Source organism: Ptychodera flava, chromosome 9 (assembly GCF_041260155.1).
Source record: "Ptychodera flava strain L36383 chromosome 9, AS_Pfla_20210202, whole genome shotgun sequence".
NCBI lineage: Eukaryota > Metazoa > Hemichordata > Enteropneusta > Ptychoderidae > Ptychodera > Ptychodera flava.
In genome coordinates this window covers 25,127,471-25,144,521 of record NC_091936.1, presented here as the reverse complement: position 1 = coordinate 25,144,521, position 17,051 = coordinate 25,127,471, and the positions used below count along the sequence as shown (strand labels likewise).

At 37.0% G+C, this 17,051-nt stretch overlaps 1 protein-coding gene across 1 annotated transcript in view; it reads right to left on the bottom strand.

Moving 5' to 3' along the window:
- Positions 1–9,334: 9,334 nt before the first annotated feature.
- The window catches only part of LOC139140467 (uncharacterized), a 47,533-nt gene continuing 39,816 nt past the window's right edge, over positions 9,335–17,051 (bottom strand). Inside the window, exons 16-24 of the mRNA XM_070709761.1 lie at positions 15,897–15,995; positions 15,241–15,345; positions 14,275–14,376; positions 13,699–13,797; positions 12,824–12,922; positions 11,692–11,793; positions 11,054–11,164; positions 10,719–10,817; positions 9,335–9,911 (exon numbers count right to left, since the gene is read on the bottom strand). Coding sequence (XP_070565862.1) covers positions 9,816–9,911; positions 10,719–10,817; positions 11,054–11,164; positions 11,692–11,793; positions 12,824–12,922; positions 13,699–13,797; positions 14,275–14,376; positions 15,241–15,345; positions 15,897–15,995 — 912 coding nt within the window. The 3' untranslated portion in view covers positions 9,335–9,815. The remainder of the gene's footprint in view (positions 9,912–10,718; positions 10,818–11,053; positions 11,165–11,691; positions 11,794–12,823; positions 12,923–13,698; positions 13,798–14,274; positions 14,377–15,240; positions 15,346–15,896; positions 15,996–17,051) is intronic.

Sequence of the window (17,051 nt, the reverse complement as noted above, 5' to 3'; positions counted from 1 at the left end):
CGACGCTGTTTTGTATAGCACCGAGGCGAACAAGGACGGTACTGATGTCTCGCCACATGATTTCAAAGTCGGCATCGTCAATGACGTACTGTGGCTATGTTGAAGTATGTTACGAAATTCCCTAATCCTTGTAAGGTCAGCTTCAAGACTGAGATCAGTAGATTTTGGCCTGATCCACACATTTTGGTTGGGAGCTTTAAGACCACATATGTTTCGTAACAGTACCATGAGAAGAGTGATGTCGAAATTTTCAGACTTCAGTACGGAAGTTGAACCGGAGGGATACAGTAGGCTCCATTGTCGACTGTTTATGACTTTTCTAGTTCGCAATGTCTGAAGAGCCGATAGTTTAGAACGTAGCACTCCAGCTAACGTGCTCGGCGGATGAATCCTGTCAAACTGAGCCCTTACTACCTTTGTTCCCCCATCTATGATGAGACGACAGATTTTAGCATAATTTACCTTTTCCGGTGTAGATGCCAATTCAGTTTCGAGATCTACAGCAGCTGTGAATGTCGACGCCGCCATTTTGATGTCGATACACAGTGCCAATAATGCACACACAACTCTGAAGAATGTTGGACCTTCCGGCTTGTCAATATATATTATAATGTCGTCCGGAGAATCTTTGGCTTTGTTTGTCGGACGTGCTTTCAATGTTTCGTTGCTGAAGCGATAAGCACGCGAGGTATTACAACTGCGTTCTGATGATAGCGTTCATTGGGTCGACGACAAATTTCTTTCATTTCAAGCTTAATTCTCAGAACTGGCTGGCGACTACACTGTCCTTTATATTTGTTTCTCTCTGATCAAGGAGTTTCTAGCTAATTTTGTCGACACCTGGGCAAAGCAGCGAGCCGAAATTCGTTTGTTACTTTAATTTTCGTATAAGTCACGTCTTTGGATCGATCAACATTTTAATTGCACAAAATTTATCAATTCAACTACTGGATTTACAATAGACGTGAAACATAGGAACAGTTTGATGCGGTCCCGGGGAAGCCCCTGCCTCGTTTCCAAAATATGTGCCCTGCTTACGTCACAGAGGTTTGTGTGCCATGAGGTGTCATGGTGACGGCAGTGTATAACAATAAGAACTTTGTTGACGTTATTCCCTCAAGGGTTAACATAGCAAGAACTAGGACTACAGAAAAGAAACACATTGAATAAACAAAAAAATGTTAAGTTATGTGTGTGTATATATATATATATATATATATATATATATATATATATATATATATATATATTATATATATATATATATATTATATATATATTTATATAAACAATATATGTTTATATAATATATAAGTATATAATGTATTGCTGAATATTTGGGTTAAATCTTAAAATATCGGTTTCTTTTATAATGTTAGGGACTGGACGTAAATTAGCAGGGGGGGGGCCGGGGGGATTTGGGGGAGGGTCACAAATTTTTGAGCCTCTGTTTGGGGGAGGGTCACAATTTTTTGAGCTCCTCTAAGGGGAGGGTCACAAATTTTTGGGCTTGTTGTCGGTGCACTAAAGGTAGAAAGCAAAATTGTTTGTATAGACAATTATGCTCACATGACATCACTCGCACACTGCCTCTTACTTTCTATTAAGTGCTCATTCCCAACTCTCTGTGCATCTCTTCCCCACCATTATCTAAAATAGGATTATCTCTCTTGTTGCTATTCTTATCGCCATTAAGTTTGTAGCAAATCCAATCTATTGTTCCTCAGCTAACCCGTGGCACTCTGGCTGCCCAGTGTACATGTAGTGTGTTTCGTTAATAAACATTGTACAGTGTTTTTGCTAAGATTGGGGAACATTGGGAACCCGGTAAAATTTCTGTTTTCCGCTAGTGTGACTGCACTGATATACCAAGGCTAACCCTGGTAAAATGACCGGGGAACCCCGGTAACATTTACCTAGGTACCGCCCTTAACAAAAACACTGCTGGATATTACCACAATATCTTACATTGTTCCACTGATGTAGTCAATCTGAACCTATAACTATTTGACAATATTATTTCTCATTCCACTTTTTTTTGATCAACAAAAGTTCCCTCTCTTCATAAGCCACTTCCCTTTAAAGTTTAAGGCCAAGCTCCACCCTGCATCAGTCACTTTATAGGTACATGAATTTTAGTTTTTAGAGATACTATTGTTTGAAATTAAGAGTAAGCTTTGGTGTGATAATTAATAATTTTGATTCCAGAAAAGTGATTTTAGTATACTTAAATATTTAGGTACAGTCATCTGATTGGTATGGCTACTTGTGGCATTTTTCAAGTTTATATTGGCTTTACCACGTGGGTACTGGATAGTGTTCATTTGTGTTGTGAAGGCAGGATATATGACATTTGTTGAAATTTAATGTGGGTAATTTACACAGTGAATCAGCCATGTTGATCACGTATTCAGATTGAACTTGATTAAATACGGTGATATCCCAATGTCATTTCAGAATATGGAGACTTGATTGGTCATGAAATAGTGTTTGCCACTTCTGTGTCAAATCAGGATCAGTCTATCCTCTATTATCTAGGCTGCTTTCTGTGATATGTTTAAAATGCAAAGAAACGGGGCACAAAAATTGACAAAGTATTGTCAATGTTAAAACACCATAATATCACACTATAGCATTCAATCCATGACCATACTTTGAATTGTTTGCTTAAATTATTGCTTGAATAGGCATAGCCTTTTTGTTGACCTTTCTTCACAAACAGGGCAACATGACCAAACTTCTCATTGTCTACTGGAAAACAATAGTACATTTTGTAAAACTGAATTTGATATGAGTGCAATGAGCACATGTGCAGATATTTTCAGTTCTCTGACTACACAGGTCTATCAGGAATATTATAAAATCCAGTAGTTCTATATCTTTACCAGGAACACCTTTTAAACATATATTGTACTTGCCATATTTCCTCCCCATGTAGAGATTGAACTGCTCAATACATATTGTACATGACCATATATCATTGTTATGGAGATCAGTGCCACATTGTGTTTCCAGTATTCCCTCAATTGTCAATGTGATACATTCCAAAATTATGAATTTCACTGATATTTTGATAATTTAAAATATTAAATTATAATTCCTTAGAAAAAATGGCAGGCACATGCATGTGCATTAATAGGAAGAAAACATTTGAAGAGCATTACTTATCACAATCCAATTTGGGCATTCATTATTGGAATTGTTGGACAGTCTGTTGAATCATAACATTCCACATCTGCAGTTCAAAGCCAAAGTGAAAGCGTACATATTTACTGCCTACTTTACATGATACATGCCATTGACTTGGTGTAGCAGTCTAAGCCCTACGAGAATGGTAAGAGTATTCAGCTATTGGCTGCTTTGATTGCCTCCAACAACGGCATACACATCACACAGGTGCAACCTCAGTTTCGGAACTGCAGCTACATAAAGCAATATATGATACCACGGTACTACCAAAAGAGTGTGGTACTGCTCCTAGCTTTGCATGGCAGGGCTGTGTGTTACCAGCGTTATACATGTTATACGGCCTGTGGTAGGAGGCCGTATAACGCGCGCTGGTAACACACAGCCCTGCCATGCAGAGCTAGGTCCATGGTGATACTGATACGCTCCTGCTTGGGAAAACAACACCGAGACTTGTGAATTGCAATATCAACATCCTTCTGATCCTTAATATATTTTTCATAAGCCAATAAGTCAATCATTTAAACATACAGACCTTTATTTCCTGAAAATGATAGGCTAAAATGTACTGTTGTACAGTGTACGTCCAGAGAACTTCTTGGTAAAGCGCGAAACTTGTAAACAAACTTGTACGCGTTGAAGGTATTTGAATATTTTTAGAATGATGTTCACAGTCACACTTGGAAGTAGTGACAATTTAGTCAAGTTGTAAGTGAAACATATTTGTGAAAATCATCATTAAATTAAGTACTTTCAATACTTAGACCTCAATCAATTTTGACAGTCTGGAAGAACGGACAGAAATAATTGAGTGAAATTAATGACTTACATAACGAATCTCTGACTTAAAATGACGTTTGAATTACTGTCATTTCCAGAATACATGTACGTACCAAGCTTGCAGGTCAAGTGCAGAGGGTCAAGTATGATGTGAAATAGGCCCAGAAGAAAGTTTTTAAATAGCTTTGAAACAAGCGGACTGCCAATCTTGTTTAGTGGTCATCTAGTACAAAGACTTTAACTCTTTTACATAATGCTATGCTTGGTGTCTACCTCCATGGTGTACAACATACCGGTACATGATTCAACACTCAGCAGAGGACTGCACTTTCATATTGGAAATATTTGTGAGTTCAAATGGTGGTGTAATCTTACATCCCTGTTCAGAAATGGCTAATATTATGATACTTTGGACAAAGCTATTTTTGTCAACATTTTACAGTACTATCTTGTCAATGCACCAATTATAAAAATATTCATTGCCAACATTTTAATACTTCAACAGTGCAATGGTCATGCTGCTTGACACTTGAATTAAAAGAATCTCTACTAGATATGTACCAAGTTAAAGGGACAAAGTTGCTCATTATTGACATTATTTTGCCATTAAAATTTCTCACTGAAATATGCTCACTCTCTGGTTATTGCAATTCAATTCTCACTTTTTATAAGGCACATTAACATGTGAAATTTACTGTGACAACTTTTGGTACATACATACTTATATTAATTATTAAGTGACCACATGTTATATCCATGCATGCATATGAGTTGAGCTGTGACAACCAGAGATTGCAATTTAGCCATTTCAGGGAGCAGCAGAAAAGCATATATATTCAACGGAAATTAAAATGACCAAAATTTTGTCAAAAATGAGTGACTTTGTCCCTTTAATGGCCATGAAAATGGCTAAATTCCATGTTTGCTGTTTTGTTAGTTTTGCCTGTCAGTCACTGTAATTTGAAACAATGGTGCATGGACAAGATGTTGGTTTGCTGTTTACTTTGCAGGTCAGAGTTACAAAAATTCATAAGATTTCAGAATTTTTCAGTATCAGCTGCTGTATTTTAGCATGATATGCTCTGTATTGATTCAGTTTGTCAGCTTAGCTTGATTACACTTGAGCAGTGGTGTCATTTTTTTGTGTCCAGTGAAGTCTTAAACTGTTTTTTGTGGTTTGTTCCACATTTACAAGTGTGCTGACAAAGTGGAAAATAGAGCATTTCATCAAACTTGTGCAGAAAATCAAACAATGAATTAATTTAATCATAGAGTTTATCCTATGGTGTTCCCCAGAACAATCCACCCACACCACACTGAAAACAAGAATACCAGTACTCCTTTATCTGGTGATTGGTTTACTAAGTTTAAACAGTGTAAGAGTTAAACAGTATATTAAACCATTATCATAACAATCAAAATGCATATTGTGTAGACAGAGAAATCAGGGGTTTCCCTTTTATTAAAAGTACTGAAAAATCTGTAGCATAGAATTATCGAGATTTTTCTACAAGATTAGTTTTACCCATGCTGTCAAATGGGACTGACACCATGTCATTGAAAGTATTCTTAGGTAAGGCTGACATCCATATCTAGACTTGTTCTTGTCACAAGCAGAAGCAAATAAAAAATTTGCAGACATCCCTTGCTGGTATCCATCTATATTGCCCTGTGTTGTAAATCCCCACCTCAATTTTTGATCGTTGAAGATTCGATCAATTTGTAATATTCTATTTTTTTGAAACTGGGGGAGGGTCACAAATTTTTCAGCCTTGCTTTGGGGGAGGGTCATAAATTTTTCAGCCTTGCTTTGGGGGAGGGCCATAAATTTTTGGTCACTCTCTTATGAAATCCCCCCGGCCCTCCCCCCCTGCTAATTTACGTCCAGTCCCTTATGACACGTATGTCATGCTAAAGAAATCACAGTCGCTCGTGGTCTGCAAATGAATGGAAATCCGGTCACGACATGCGACCTGCGACTTCAAAACTGCGTCCTGCGTGTTTGTCAAATTGCAACCTGCGACTTTGGGGTGCTCTAGCCTAGCTCCCACCTGCGAGTTTGAAACTTCGACCTGCGAGATCACGACCTGATCCATTATTTTAGGTATTTGGTGTTTATTGAGAGTATGAAAAGCAGTCACAAGTAATATCAATGATAGGTGGTGCCATTTAGGAAAGAGATGAGCTTCGATGACACTGCTGTGTTGGCCTACGTTGATTGAGTGATTCGCCCTTAAACGGTGTTTCGGAACCAAAAATGGGGTTCCATCATCAGTCGCTCTCTTGATATCCCCTCCGCTTGGTTGTGTGATGAAGTCATCTTCGTCCTCGAGGAGGAGAAGCCAGATTCGTTATTGAGAGAGTTAGCCACTATTGGCTGACTCTATAGTGAGCGATCCGGTCTGTGGTATCATATAGGCGAGTTTGAAACTGCGAGTCAATTAACATGACCCAGCATCGATCGGAGTTTCTGGACGCTTATAACGATTTTTGTTTTAGGGCATATTTTGAGCGTTGCTAGTGCTCGTCATGTTAACAGTAAATGTTGTACTAATCTGACAACGATTAGTTTGTTTTAGGCATGTAAATCGATTATCCGAACTTTTCCTTTATATTGACAGACACGCAGGTCGCATGTCGCAATTGTGAAGTTGCAGGTCGCATGTTTAAAACTCGCAGGACGCAGGTCGCAGTTTTGAAGTCGCAGGTCGCATGTCGCATGTCGTGACCGAATTCCATAGCAAATGTGCTCTGCGTGTATAGTACTGTGCTTCTTGTTTGTCGTATACGTAGCAGCGGCCCGCTATCACGTACACAGAACAGACTTGCAGACCACATGCGGCTGTGAATGAAATGCAAGCATATACTGTTGAAATTACATGATGCCCTCTTCCCGCCCACTGATAGAATAAAATACATCATGCCCTCCCGACACTGATCCACATGCGAACACCTTTCTTGACGAGCAGCTTCTTTGGCTGCCTCTGTAGCTGTGCGCAGAGGACTGTGGCGCCATGATGTTAGAGTATCTCGACTTTCGGACATTTTCTGATCATCTTGCGCCGGGGTGGGTTTACATTTACTGCTGCCTAATGTTATCACTCTCGTGAAACCTTGACTACTGAACGATAGTAACCAATGTTACTTTTCAGTAATTATATTTACTTCTTCGTGCTTTAAAATAAATGTGAATATTTTTTGTTCCGTCTCTTTAGTTGTCGATGGTATGGCAACTGCAAAATTGCTATTTGTCTTTATGTAGCTTGCTTCTGTGGCTTACCTCGACCCAGTTAGAGAATGTATTGCAAGAAAAATCTTTCTAGACTTGCAAAGGCAAATGTTAATTTTGTGGACAGTCAAACGTGTATAAAGGAAGGCCTTGGACAATGAAAACTTTCAGGTAGTCGCCTATAATTTTTATTGTACTTTAATACATTGAAAGATGGATTTTCGCCTTTTTTGAAAACGAAGTGAAACCCCTCGGTGTCGTTCGAAAGACAGCTCCCACCCAGTGCAGTTTTCCAGTGTGAGAAATCCCATCAATGGCTTTGTTGATCACCCAGCCATTATTGACTTTTATGAACCTGTCAGAACATAGAGTGACCCTCGGGGCTACGATCAGAATAACATCCGCGTTATTTGTACAATATTCAGAAGTATACACAAACACACTACAGGGTAGCTTTAAATCCCTGTTTTCTCTGCATGTTAATTGAAAGGCACACTTTATGCCCTATTCATCAAAATTTAGGAACAGACTTGACATTTAAGGGGCAGTTTTTATGTTGATTTTGCCTTCCTAGGAAGCGCTTCCCCAATATCATTACGATCGTCACCCAGTTCAGTGGCGCCGTCTATGTCGCATGCACGTACCGGTACTAACATCGACATCATGATGTTTGTCAGTTTGTGATGTGCTCAGCAGCTCTCAATCTTCTGTCGATTTGCCACCAACAGGTTTCCCTGACTCAGAATTGGACGTATTTGGTTCCTTCGACACAATTTGGTCCGACTTTGGGGGTTTAAATCCATGAAAATATGTGGTGATCAAACGATTGCGTTTCATTGCGATCGAGATCGGTCGTCACTAGTTGCAGTGTACCTACACAATGCTGAAGCTGGAATTTTCCACAATTCCATCATTGATACAGTGTTTCACATTCTGCTTTCAAACTTTACCGCTATCAAAACATGAACATACAATTGCGCTAGTATCCATTGAGACTGAATCGCATTTACGTGTTGGCTGTTCTTTTCGGAGCGTACACTCCACGTCATGCACGTCACAAAAACTGAATAGACAGGCGATATTTTGTTTTTACCGAGGGAGTATTATGACTAGAAACAATAGCAAATTCACTGGTCACTACAAATGCGCTGGGTTACCCTCATGCATATCCTCACGATTTCCTGTTGTCAGTGTTTTTTTTAGGGCAGACAAAGGCTCGTAATGCGCAATTTGCGCAATTGCGCAGTATAAGATAGTGGAGTATAATTGAACATGCGCATACTTTTACTCATGATGCAATAAATCGATACCATAAAGCAGAAAATAAGCGTGACTTTTTCTTTATTTCCAATTGATATTTACAGCAATTACCTATAGAATCATTTCTATTACTAACTTGCTTCGTCAGCTCTCCCTCTACATGTTTGGCGAACTGATTAAACAACTCAATAATTAAATTGACTTGTATATGAAGAAACAACTTCTGCAAAACTAACAGAATGCAAAATTTAAAGTCACTTTCAATGAAAAAGCGTTTAATAAATGAAATACGTATATTTGATCGTGTCGCAGAACAAATACCACTTACAGTCTAATTACGACAAGACCTCCTAGTAAACAATAAAAATCACCACAGAAAGAATCAGGCACCTTTGATGTATTCTCATTCTTTGATGAATGATCAAGAGGTGGGCAGTTCTCTTATTTCCAAAACCTGTGAGCCCTAGAACATTTATGACACAACAAAAATTACGCGAATCATAAACAACACTTATGTACATAAATACAAATAGTATGTATGTATGTATGTATGTATGTATGTATGTATGTATGTATGTATGTATGTATGTATGTATGTATGTACGTATGTATGTATGTATGTATGCATTTGCATTGTCACACCTGACAGTTACAAAAAAATTAAGTTGTGCTAAGTGTAACTGTAAGAAAACATATGTGCTAAACGGCAGGAAAATATGTACCTAATTTAACAATTAGAATATTTTTCACTTCTTGGTCGCGATAATTCGCTCAGATAGGTGGTGTTTAATTCTAACTGTATAACAAAAAGAGATCTTACAATTATATCAGTTGGCATAACAGTTCCGCCAAAAACGCGGCGAAGAATCTCTCATACGTAGGTGACGTTTACACGATTCAACGTTCGAGGGACGAGGACGGGATCCTTGTTATCCTACAATCGTCTACTAAACCTGGTTGTTACTGTTCCTGACGTCTGGTCCAACAGCGCTGAGTAACGCTAAGTTTGCTCAGAAGTCCTGTAGGTCGGCGACTTCCCATTCACGTAGAATTTTCCGTTCTGCCCGTTTCCTTCATAGCTACGTCACTCGCCTCAAAACCTACGGTACCCATTCACATGTAACAAAGAAGTCTGTGATCGAAACCATTGGCTATGTCCCCGTCTTTAAAATCGATCATTATGACCAACTTTTTACGTTTAGTATAACACTAAGCAAGGTTTATGAGTTGGTGGTCAAGTTAAAGTCAGTCAGAGTTTCAAGATATCCCACTACAAGATTGCACTGATGTTGACCGTATTTCTTCATTCTCTTGTAAGTATACTGAATTTAGTTGCCTGCATATATCCACTCCAGGTATTCTACAAAGTATTTGCTCCAGCACCTCTTCCTACAAGTAACGATGCCACTTCTGCACAGTTTTGATCTAGGGCAATCTCAAGTGGTGTTTTACAATGCTGTAAATCAAACAAATTCATGCCAGTAATCATAAGCAGAGCAAAAGGTATGCACATCGTGAATGGATACTTGAAATCCTAGTGTAAGGTGGTGTGATGTGATATAATCTGATTTCATGATGTGATGCCATTGCAAGTTAAATCAACATTTCCTTCTTTTGGTAATACATGTAAAAGAACGTATGTCATCTGCTTCGCCTATGATGGGACGCTATTTAATCAGCATTATTCACTCTGGAGTCGCTCAGGACTCACACAGAACTTTCTCTGTTCTCTTGTTGACGTTTTTGTGTCTGTTTTTATTATCAAGAAAAATCTCTAAATTTTCTAATTATGAAAGTAGCGTAACAATTTTGAAAACACGACAAGCGGCCAATATAGTTTCGCTGTGATGGTTCAGACAATGTAAATAATAGGTTTTGCTGAACTTATCAGTCAAAAAATTGCAAATCTGGAAAAAAAGATGCAAACTGGTAAGCAACTTATTCCGCAATCGCTTATTCATACATATACAAATATAACTATGAAGCTGTCAATCTTTCAGGTCAATAATCTACAAAAGAGAAATGGTGCCAGAAGACTTTTAACACTTTGCAAATAACCGTCTTTCTCTACCAGGAACGGCTGACTCGCAGCGTGTTTGCAAGGTTATATCTGATTGGTCGATTGTCACTATTCACAGCAACTTAGGGAGTTTATTTGTATTATTTCATTATAACGGTAAGATTCTGCCAACCAATTGGATAACAGCTTCGAAATCGCTGCGAGTCGGCCCACCAATTTTTCGGTATGTATTACAGAAAATACCTTGTTCATTGTATTCATGTAAGCTCCTCTGTCTATGAGAAAGGCAGCCACCTTTACATTGTTGTTCCTCGCGGCAATATGTAAGGGCGTTTCCTTCATCTGCAAGACGAGAATGTAAGACTGAATGTCATAATTATGGATTCAATTGAGACTCCTTAGTGCGACTTGAACAATGTTTCTTCCTGTTGGTATTAAATCAATATGTTATGGAAATAATTATTCGGCTTTTGATGTTCACATTGTGCCCCCGTATGGTGTGTAGTAAAACAAATAATTTTGACAAGTATAAAAATCGATGATATTCATCGCCCCAGGTTTTACAGGCTATTCATTACCTGCTTGTCTTTAGCATTCACATTTGCTCCACCATCACACAGTATATTAACTATATCAGTAGCTTTCCGTGTATTGTTTCCAACAGCCATATGAAGTGGTGTCTTGCCTTTCTGCGGAGGCAAAGAAAACTTTACATTAAAAGGCAAATAAATAAACATTCAGAGACAGGTGTAATCCACTTCTTAAAGAATTAATATGAGATGTGTCAATAAAAAGAGTGGCCATGTAAACTCTGTTTCAAAATGATAAAGTTGTTCGAATAGTGAAACGCTCAGGGAGCATGGTTCATATATTTGATTGGCCTGACAATTTGAACTGAAAGGCTGTCAGCAAACTTTAAAAACAAAACGGATAACGTGAGCCAAAAATTACCCATGAAATTTTATCATCATTTTAACAAGAGAATCTCTTTGAACTTACAAAATGTAATCAGTTCTACATATTTCAATAATGCCTTTTGCATTGATTTCATTTGAATCAAATATGCCTTTCTTTCGACATTGTAACAATAGTGGCGAATTACTAAGGCTGAACTTGATTCTCCGTATTATTTGGTGCTTTCAGAGTCAGAAACAAAACGTGTTGGCTAAAAGGTTGAAATGAATCAATACCAACAAGGCAGGAAACATGAAATTACCTTGTCCTTCAGGTTTGTATCAGCTTTGGCATCAACCAACAGACTGACACTTCCAACACAGTCTTGGCCCGACACTGCAAAATGTAACGGTGAGAGTCCATCCTGCGATTAAAAAGATAATTTAACAACGAGAGATGTTAGACCTTGTTTTTGAAAAACAACAACTTTGCTTCAGTTAAAAATAATTCATCGTGATTGGTCAGTATACTATTGTCATTGTGTCAGAAACAACTTTAATATTTTGGCTGATACAACTTAGTTACTAATATGCAACACTATCATTATACTCATTATATTTTCATTTCGTAAGCTCTTTCACAACAAAGGCTTCACTGTTATGTTTTTTTACTTTTGCTTGTCTTCAGCTTCAAATGTTTCATTATTATTACAGTTACCCGGAATGCCCAGCCTATTCTAAAATTAGAAGGTCACCGCTCAACGTAACAAACTTCAGAATATATGAAATATAACTTTCACCAAATGATGCATCAGCAGGAAAAGTAGTTATCAAATTTAAATAGCTGTAAATTTCAAAAAGAAGTTATTCAAAACATTACTTCAGAACGTCAGTAAGATTATATTCAACATCTTGTTGATCAAAACGATACGATAGGAAAACATACAAAAAGTCGATGCATTTCGAATTTATTTGACAGGGATGACAAAATTATAGGTGTAATTGTTTGCAAATCAAATTTGATTTTAATTAGTAAACTATTATTACCTTGAAATATACTGATAAATGGACCTGATTTAATTTGATTTCATATACTAGACACATCAATCAAAGATTTCTTGTTTTCTTTATGTAAGCAGAAGACCTGCAAAAATTGTAGCTCCAAAGATTGTTAACATACAAACTTTCTTAGAGATTAAGTGAAGAAAAACTGTCATGAAACCAGCTTTCCAATTACTATTGGACATTTATGAATTGTATTAATAATGACGCGAGTTGGATTGAAGAGGAAGAGTATTGAATGAAGTCAAGTAGCTTTAAAACGTAGCTTGTGATCTTTTTCAAGTTGGCAAGTGATAATAAAGCAAATTAGCTTAGACAGTAACCTTTGGCAACCTTCAAAAGGTAAAATCAATCATTTCGCATATCCTGAAAGATTGTACGAGAAAATCCTACCAAATCGGTTTTGTTGACATCTCCTCCCTTCTCTACGAAATATTCCTGAATTTCGACGTGATCTAGAAGAGCAGCCACATGAAATGGAGTCATAGCATTCTGTAATAATGTAAGAACATAAATACGTTTGGAAGCTGGAAACCAAGAATAAGAAATATGATTACAAAAATTCTTTATTTGCGGGGTTATTAAAAGGTGTAAACGGGAATGTATTTTCTTTTCATCAAAAGATTTATAAGAATATAATATTAGACAATATAAAAACCAAATCAATTAAACAAATATCAAGTAATCTATAATAAATAAATGTATTTTTAGTGAATACAAAATTACAATGTTGTCATACAGTTGCTATAATCCACTGATGAAATTTGACAAAATTTACGGTTATTAATTCATGAATATCATGATCACTAAATTTGTCGCTTACTGTAGATAGAGAAGAATCCAGATATCATGACGTCAGTTTTATTTTACAGAAACTTGTCTACAAGAAATTAGGCACGACCATCAAATTAAAGGAAGTGTAGTTTGTTTATAATTATTATTGATTGCTGCTTACATCGAATGAAATTTGAGGTAACAATGAAAATCATAGAGAAAAAATCATTATTTGGTGTTGGTGAAGCAAAATGGGCAAAACTTATTACCACACTTTTACCTGGCTTCACTAATGAGAAGAAAATGACGATCACGAATCAAGTCACTTTACAAAAATATTAATAGTTGAACTGTCCCGATGGTAGATATATATGTGGGTGTTTCATTTTTGACAAAAACCAACAAGTACATATTACATTAGAAAAATTCTTTTTTGTTAAACCCGTTGAATAAATGTATGTATGCTTACACCTGCAAACCTAAAATGTGTTTACCTTATCGAAGCTTTCAATGTCTGCTTCTTTGTCCAACAAATATGTCACAGCGTCTTTCCAGTTGTTTTGAGTGGCGATATGGAGAGGGATATTTCCATCCTACCGGTCAAGATGATATTCATCAAAACAGTTTTAAAAATTATATGTTGAAGAACACTCAAACTTTGCTGAGTCATCATAGGGCAAGATTTAATTTCACAAAGAAAGAAAATGTAAATGCGTTATGCATGCATTTACGGTAGATAAAGGTTTTAAATTCTTGATAAACTTTACTATCGATTATTACATCTGTAAATGACTCCCGCTCTGCAAACTTGATTTCTTAGACCCAAACTAGAAAAATGGATCACTTACCTTTAGGTTTTACAGGCAAGCGAAAGAAGATATCAAAAATGAATAAATTAAATGGAGCATTTCACTCAACCATGAGAAACATAACAAGATATTTTCATAACAAAAACAACCAGTAGAAAGTATGGCAATTCTCTTTTCGAAACACAGAAAATGTTATTTCGCTCCTTCAATGCATGGCCAATATCAGTATCGATATCAAATAATTCAAAGTTATGACAATACCCTATCCTTGGCATTGATGTCACCTCCAGACTGAAGGAGAGACTTTACGAGCCTTATGAAATTTTGTTCCGACTTCGTTTCAGAAAACGATGTTTCTTCTCCCTAAAAACGATAAGATGAGATTGAAAGTTAAGTAGATGGGGCACTAGCTAACATATATGACCGTGTGAAGACTGCCTATTCGGAACTAACAGTAATCTGTGGTGCATTAATTATCAGACAGCGCCTCATGTCAAAGAAACATTTGTGGCTTACGTGTTTTTTGACATGTAAATTTCTGTATGGTATATTTGCCGACTTTTGTCTGTATGGCATCTCATGTTCCCTGGTGACTTAGTTACTGATGTGAAGAAGAATTAATGTAAGAGAATCATCAAGCCTTGCATAACGTGGGTAGTGTGATCGTGTGTCAGATGAAAAACGTAAGTGTCTTAAGGGAGTATACATTTGCAAAAGGTAAGAAAGGTATTTTGATGCAGTCTCTGAAACAAAATGGAAACAAATTGTAGAAACTTTGTACTAAGTACGACATGTGATTGCAATGCAGCGAATCCAAAAGTAGTCGTATATTGTGTGATTTTTGACCCTATAGATCTGGCAGATGCATTTGAATACGTTCTAGTTTGTCAATGAGATGTATCTGGCAGCCAGAAAGATGGTTATTAAAATAGTCCAGACGACATAGAATAAAGGCAATAACAAGAGTCTGAGTGGCTTGAGCAGAGAGCAGATGACGAATAGAACTGGTCTGCCTCAGCTGACCATCTGCAGCTTAGGATACATTACGTACATGCTCTGGCATAGCTACAGTGCGTTTCAGCGTATGAGACGGACACATTTCACGTACAAAGCAAGCGATTAGCTTAGGTATCACGACACATTTTTAAGTCATCGGCTCATTGATTAATTACAGTAAACCAGCATGGGGCAGCCGCTACATCGGTTTTGCACGCTTACTAGACATACCTTGATTACATGTATCTCCTCCGGTTCAGACTCTATGTTTTTCAACAGCTGCAGTGTCTCAAAACTTTGATTTACCAGTGCAACGGAGGTGGCAGTGTGTCCAGACTGTCAGAAGGATGGAATAAAAGGCAATTTATCATCTATTATCAAATATTAGGCAATGTTGGTATGAAAATCAGTGCTAATTTATATTGATTGAAACTACTTTCCTACCATTCTTAGTGACACCACGAGGAAGATAGATTTGTAGTTTTTAGATATGTTTTGAAATAAGTGTTGTTCAGCAAGTAATATACATGTAACATGCGCGCAAAAACCAATAAATTACATTGGGCTTTTCATGGCGAGCTGTGAGTCTTAATGAATTAACAAACTGTAATGTCTACACGTGCATATCATCCTAGACATTAACAACAATGACCGCACTCAGGAACGAACACTGTCAGCGCCATGGATGTTAGAATCGTGCAAGATTACGCTGGTCAAAAAACCTGAAATTCATCACAAACGTACATGGATTATTTTTAGGCAGGAAATCTTTAACACAAGGATACTGGTCTACTAGCTACATTCCCGGGGCCAAAACAGGAGTAAGCTGATCCACAGCACAGTCACACCACACTATCGCGTAAGTATACACAGTGTAACATTCTCACCTTATTCTTAATCGTCAGATCGGCACCAGCATCGATCAGCAATCGTATAATACGAATATTGTCATTTGCAGCTGCCAAGTGTAGTGGTGTATTACCAGACTAATGAGTAATATATAAATGAATTATTTATGATGTGTGACAACAAGATCTCTGTAGGTATGGCCTTTAAATAAAGTACAATTCTGAATCAGAGGCATTTGTATCTTGAAACATAAAAGCTAAACATTTGCAATTACGTTATCATCAGTTTCATCTGTCAAAGAGATGAGCAAATCAAGCGGTGAACGTCAGGGATTATCAAATACTTTGCTGGGAACAGAGAAATAATTTGCGACTTCAGTCGGTCAACAGTCTACATAAATACACTGTGGTAAAGAACTGGCGCATCTATTACCTGCGAAATTTACTAAACAACTTTAATTTATGAGATACGGGTCTGAGGACCTTAATTACTAATTCTTCGGCAGTAATCTTAATAGGAGGACTGCAGCCTTGTCGGACCAAAGACCCTGCATGATACAAAGGACCGCTGTGGCTTTGGTTAGTGGAAACCTTATCTTGTCAACAGATAATTCACATTATTAATTAATCGTGTGCACATCATTTATTGCAAAATACCGAATCAACGAATTTTCACCAAAAAACCCGAAAAAGTAATTTGCCTTTTCTGTCGAAATGCAGGATCAACCAGATATAAACTGGAAAAGCTCCCTTCTTTTAGAGATATTGCTATTGTCTGTAAATTGAAACTATTCCACAAATTTGCAACTTCATTGAAATTGTTATGATCAACATCGCGAACGATATTAAAAATGGATTAATTTCAAAAATCATTAAGTATACAAATATGTAATTAGCTGACATGAAAATACTGTCTTTAACTGCAGTTATTGTATCACCACTTTACGTAGGAAGTGGTATTGCTGTTAACCAAGCCCTTCAAGCTTTATATGCCAAATTGTGAAAGCTCATCAAATATTCAAATTGTAAATTAGTTAATGCGAAAGTGCAAATATTATTAAATATCTATTTCATAACTTTATCAACGATGTACATAGCATTTTTATCAACTTTGATCAAGTCCCTCAAGTTATCACTTATTTTGAAAAGTTCATTAAAATATGATAATTACCAATACGCTGACATGGCAATTTT